Source organism: Dryobates pubescens, chromosome 35, assembly GCF_014839835.1.
Source record: "Dryobates pubescens isolate bDryPub1 chromosome 35, bDryPub1.pri, whole genome shotgun sequence".
In the NCBI taxonomy this organism is placed as follows: Eukaryota; Metazoa; Chordata; class Aves; order Piciformes; family Picidae; genus Dryobates; species Dryobates pubescens.
Genome location: NC_071646.1, coordinates 3,768,583 through 3,774,582, shown reverse-complemented (window position 1 = coordinate 3,774,582; position 6,000 = coordinate 3,768,583). Strand labels below are relative to the sequence as shown.

The 6,000-nt window shown below is 52.5% G+C and overlaps 1 protein-coding gene across 1 annotated transcript; it reads left to right on the top strand.

The window, feature by feature from the left end:
- The first annotated feature begins 1,521 nt into the window (after positions 1-1,521).
- ADORA3 (adenosine A3 receptor) lies at positions 1,522-3,902 on the top strand. Its single transcript, XM_009896388.2, has 2 exons — positions 1,522-1,871; positions 3,308-3,902. Exons 1-2 carry the CDS (start codon positions 1,522-1,524, stop codon positions 3,900-3,902), a joined length of 945 nt encoding a protein of 314 aa, XP_009894690.2.
- The last annotated feature ends 2,098 nt before the right edge of the window (positions 3,903-6,000 follow it).

Here is a 6,000-nt window from a genome sequence, read left to right as displayed (position 1 = left end):
TTTGCTTCTCTTCTCAGCTTCATCTGAAATGGGAGCAGCTCTTTCCCTGCAGACCCACAGCAGGGATCAAGGCAGCGCTGCCAGGCTCCCTGCAGCAAGCACATCACAGCTTCCATACCTTCTCCCTGCTGCTTCCCAGCACTTCCCACAGCTTTCCTCAGTTTCCCTGACTTACCATAGCATCAGCCAGGGCTGGAAGGGACCACAAGGATCATCTAGTTCCAACCCCCCTGCTATGGGCAGGGACACCTCACACTAGATCAGCCTGGCCAGAGCCTCATCCAGCCTGGGCTTAAACACCTCCAGGGTTGGGGCCTCAACCACCTCCCTGGACAACCCAGTCTAGGGCTTCACCACTCTCATGGGGAAGAACTTCCTCCTCCCCTCCAGCCTCAATCTCCCCACCTCCAGCTTCATTCCATTCCCCCTAGTCCTATCACTCCCTGAGATCCTGAGCAGTCCCTCCCCAGCCTTCTTGTAGCCCCCTTCAGATACTGGAAGGCCACAATGAGGTCTCCTGGGAGCCTCGTCTTCTCCAGACTGCACAGCCCCAACTCTTTCAGTCTGTCCTCACAGGAGAGGTGCTCCAGCCCTCTGCTCATCCTCCTGGCCCTTCTCTGGACACCTTCCAGCACCTCCAGATCCCTCTTGTAATAGGGGCTCCAGACTTCCATAAACAAAGCATTCAGCTGTCTGAGCAGGTCTTGGTTGGGCATCGTATTGGTTTCTAGCAGAAATATGAAGGTTCTCACTGCCCAGGTTGCCCAGGGATGTGGTTGAAGCCTTGTCCCTGGAGACATCCAAGATCAGACTTGGTGAAGCCCTGGGCACCCTGATCTAGTTGGAGCTGTCCCTGCTGACTACAGAGGGGTTGGACAGGATGACCTTTAGGGTCCCTTCCAACCCAATACAACCTGTGAATCTATAAATGTCACTTGCAAGTGTTCTTGTCAGACTGAGAAAAGTCCAAAGGCATTTTTTGGGCCATCCCAGAGCCTTAGCTGAATTCAATCAAGCTTTGGAGTTTAACAAACCAACTTCTCATGTGCCCTGAACTGCCTCATTTCCTATGGTGGCTGCAGGGCGATTACCTACCCTGATAAGTAGCCACCACACACAGCCAATTCTGGTTACTGTTCTCTCACTTCTAAAACTGTGGCTTGGAAGAGGAAGCAGATCTAATATTTAGATATTCATAGGCTGCTGCTAAGCAGACTCCTGCCAGCTTTGCTACTTCTGTCCTTAAAAATAGCTTTCCAAAGTACTTCGCTGGTACCTGGCAGCTGAAGGGCTGCTGTGAGCTTCAGGAACCCTTTGCTGCATGCTGAGGTCCTTGCAGCCCTCTGGAAAGGCAGCAGCTCAGGTGCCAAGGGCACGAAATACCAAGGAGAGGTTTGCATGCTGGAGAGTCACTGGAACTTCTGAGCACCAGACAGTGAGGACAGATCCCACACACAGTCACTGACTCCCTTGGTCCTTCTGCAGCTCAAGCCGAGGTGAAAGCGCCTCCAGCAACCGGCCATGCCAAACGCCAGCCTGCTGCTGGGCACCCTGGACAGGGTTTACATCGGTGCCGAGGGCTTGGTTGCTTTGTTTGCCACTCTGGGCAACATCCTGGTCATCTGGGTGGTGAAGCTGAACTCGGGGTTCCAGAACCCAACCCTGCACTTCATCGTCTCCCTGGTGCTGGCTGACATCGCCGTGGGGGTCGTCGTCATCCCCCTGGCCGTCGTGGTGAGCCTGGGCATCGCTGTCCGCTTCCACACCTGCCTGCTCATGTGCTGCCTGATGGTGCTGTTCACCATAGCCTCTGTGCTCTCCCTGCTGGCCATCGCCATCGACAGGTACCTGCGAGTGAAGCTGACAACCAGGTGAGCACAGGGCCACCGCCGGCCCCTCTGCCCCACTCCTGCCAGCTCTCCCCTGCCCAGGCTCTGCCCCACGGCTGCCACCTCCTCTCTCCTCCTTCCCTTGACCCTTTTCACAGAATCATAGAATCAGCAAGGTTGGAAAAGACCTCAGAGATCATCAAGTCCAACCTGTCACCCAACATGACTAACTAACCCATGGCTTCAAGTGCCACATCCAATCCCCTCTTGAACACAGGGACTCCACCACCTCCCTGGGCAGCACATCCCAGTGGCCAATTACTCTTTCTGGCAAGAACTTTCTCCTCACCTCCAGCCTAAACCTCCCCTGGCACAGCTTGAGACTATGTCCTCTTGTTCTGGTGCTGGTTGCCATTTCTAAGAAGTATTTGCTTTAAGAGGAGAAGGTTCCTGTGCCTGGAAGCCCACCTGAGCTGAGCTTTGCAGAGCAGGAGCCACTCCCTGCAGCCAAGAGTGCAGCCTGGGCAGCCCTCGGGGGTGACTGTGCAGGGTCAGCATCTCAGTGCTCCTGCTGGGCAGAGCCTGGATGAGCCTGTAGTGAACCAGCTGAGTTCTGAAGCTCTTTGGGTGTCTGCAGGATGGATTCCTCTGGGTCTCTGAGGCTTTTAAACAAATCCCTTTTTAGTGTTCAGTGCTGCAAAGACAAAAGAGCCTCCAGGCTTAAGGGCTAGCTTAAGCCATTCATCTTCGATATTTGAATGGTAGCAATGCAGAGCATAGCCTCAAGCAGGGAAGAAGCCACATTTAGAGTGGGGAAAGGATTGATAAGAACAGGTTGGTCCTACAAATGGCATAAACCAAATGTGAAGAGTGAGGCACAGCCAAGGCAGCTGAGAGGTAAGGCAGGAGTGCTGACAGGTGATAAGCAACACCTAGGGAAGAGAAGCACTAAGATGATAATGAAACAAGGGACAGACTGGAATCACAGAATTGTTTGGGTTGGAAAAGCCCTCTAAGATCACCCAGCCCAACCACCAACCCAACCACCATGGCCACTAAACCATAGCCCCAATTGCCATGGCTATGCATTACCAGCCCTGGAGGGGTTCAGGAGACTCCACCACCTCCCTGGGCAGCCTGACCACCCTTGCAGTCAAGAAGTTGTTCCTAATTGCCAACCTAAACCTCCCCTGACACATCTTCAGGCCATTTCCTCTCATCTTGTTGCTTGGGTAGCTGAAGGCACCTGATTATGACCAGTGGAAGTTAACTTAGTTCTGCTTATGAGTACAAATGAAGAGTTAGGGCTTGTCTCAAAACAAGGTTTGGTTCCCCTCCTCCCCCCAGAAGAAAAGTGACTGCATCATTCTGTGACAATGAACCTGCAGCATTTGAACACTGAGCCAGCTTTCTTGAGACCATCTCTCAGTGTTTTTGACACTTCTGTTTAACCCCACCTGGGTTTGCTCCCCCCACAGATACAAAGCAGTCACTACACGGAGAAGAATTTGGTGGGCGCTGGGTTCGTGCTGGTCTGTGTCCCTGCTGGTGGCATTCGTCCCCATGTTTGGGTGGAACAAGGCAGAATCCAGAAGTTCTGACTTCTTCAGGTGTGAGTTCACCTCTGTGATGAGGGAGGACTACATGGTCTTCTTTTGCTTCTTCACATGCATCGTGGTCCCTCTGCTCACCATGTGTGCCCTGTACGCCAGCATCTTCTACATCGTCCGGACAAAGCTAAGCCAAAGTACAAGCAAGGGGAGAGGGGCAGGAGGGTTTTATGGCCAGGAGTTCAAGATAGCCAAATCTCTGGCACTTATCCTCTTCCTATTTGCAGTATCCTGGTTGCCTCTCTTCATCCTAAACTGCATTTCCTATTTTAAGCCCAGGAGCCAGATCCCCCCCTCTGTGGTGTACGTGGCAATCCTGCTGTCCCATGCCAACTCTGCCATGAACCCCATTGTCTATGCTTGCAAGATCAAGAAGTTCAAAGCCACGTACCTCCTCATTTTAAGGACCTATGTTCTGTGCAGAAAACCAGCCCCAGTTCTTACAGAGCAATCAACAAACTAAGTTGTTAACCAGAAACAAGCTCTGACCTGCCAGGAGCTGCCAGCCCATTGATGAAGCTCTTTGCTTTGTTAGAAGCTCACAGGGAAGCATCTGTTCTGCTTCAGTGCCTTCCCCTCTTGCACCAACTCTTTTGTGACAAGGGCAGGATCCTCAAGTCCTTCCCTGCAGGGATGTCCTCAATCTCATCACCCCCCAGCCTGGACTGATGTCAGGGGTTGCCCTGACCTAGGGTGCAGGACCTTGCACTTTGCCTTATTCAGCCTCGTGAGATTCTCCTCAACCCACCTCTGCAGGTCCCTCTGGATGCCCTCCTGTCCTTCAGACTTATCAACCACACCGCTCAGCTTGGTATCACCTGCAGACTTGCTGCTGGTGCCTCAGTCTCTCTGTCAAGATCGTTGATGAAGATAGTGACAGCACTGCTCCCAGGCCAGACCCTTGAGGGACACCACTTGGCACCCATCTCCACCTGGACATATCATAATAAATATCAGATGGATTTTCTGTCAGCTCAGCCTGCTCATTTCCCACATTACCCAAAGCAAGCATGAGCTCTCCATGCTGGGTTAGCTGGTATCCTCACCAGGACAGCACAGGACACAGCTCACCCAGGTGGGTTTTGGGGAACGTGGGTCAAGCTCAAAAGAGGTCAAAAGAGAAAAGAGGCCAGGGTCTTTTTTTTCTCCATCTTTTAGTAACAGGAGTGGGCTAGGAAAAGCAGAAGAGGGAGTGCACCATTCTGGGAGTTATCTCAGATAGCCTTGGCATCTGCTTCTCTAGCTGAGGTCAGACATCTCAGTTTATTATCTGATGTAAGCTGTGCCACAAGCCAAAGTCCTGCCCTCTTACATAGCTCAGCTCTATTAATAAGAGGCCAGCAAAGGAAGTCACTGCAGAAGGACAGCAGAATTTTGCTCCAGGATCTCTCACTATCAGTTGGTAGAACCAATTGCTTTCAGACAATAAAACCCAAAACCAGATCCCACCTGAAGAGCAGGAAATTTTTTTCTCTAGAGAGAGAGAATTCATCAAGGAGAATTCATCTGCCAGTGGTGGGACTGGCTGGGAAACCTCCCTGCAGGTCTAGGTCCCTGGTTCTTGCTTCTAGCAGTTGCTCTGGAAATAGTTGTGGTGTTTAGTCCCAGGCAGAGAGCAAACAGGCTGCAGGGTGCTGGAGCTAGAAGTGAGGATGGGTGAAGGCACATGCCACCAGTCCACGTGTGTACAAACACCCCTCAGGGAGAGCAAAGCATTTAGGTCCCTTGTGAGAGCTGACTCATTGCCGGCTGAGGGAGATGCAGCCTGACAGTCACGTCAGCACCGTGGCTGTAGCTCTGAAAATCCATCCCTTTTAACATTGCAACCAGATGGCAAGTCCCAAAATGCCAGGGACCATCTCAGGCCACCGCTGCCCATGCATCCTTCAGAGCACCATTTAAGCCACGAGCCACCTCCACCCACCCTGCCAGGGATGGGCAATTTGTGCTGGACTTTTCCACACCCAGGGCAAACTCCTTGCAGGTTCCTGATGTGAAAGCTTGTCACAGAATCCTGTGGTTGGAAAAGCACTCTAAGAGCATCGAGTTCAACCACCAGCCTACCACCACCACGGCCACTAAACCGTGTCCTGGAGTGCCATGGCCACAGGTGTTCTGAGCACCTCCAGGGCTGGGGAGTCCAGCCTGTTCCAATCTCTGCCCACTCTTTCTGTGGGGTGACCACAAGTACAAGCACCTCCAGCAGAAACCTCCTGAGACAGTGAAAATGAGAGAGCCAGCACAGCCAAAGAGGACACACAACCCCTTCTCTACTCTGGTTAGCAGATCAAGTTGTCCCAAATTCCTCTGTCTGTCTGTGAAACAAAGAGTTGGCTGATGGCTACCATTGAGAGATTGTACAGAGCCCTTGGCATGGGGAAGGGAGAGACAGAGACGCTCTGGGATGAGTCTGGGACTCGTTAGCAGCCACACAACAAACAGAGGTTCCCTGTCACCCCCCCCCATCTCCCAGGGCTGTACCACACAGCTCTCCAGGCAGACACCATATCGCTGCCTGTGGCTAGCAGGGTTTCACAAAGCACCTGGAATGGTTCTGCTAA

Excerpts from the sequence above, each read along its gene's own strand:
- ADORA3 (XM_009896388.2), top strand. The coding sequence starts at position 1,522 with ATGCCAAACGCCAGCCTGCTGCTGGGCACCCTGGACAGGGTTTACATC. Across the intron at positions 1,872-3,307 it reads CGAGTGAAGCTGACAACCAG|ATACAAAGCAGTCACTACAC; the intron begins GTGAGCACAGGG and ends CTCCCCCCACAG.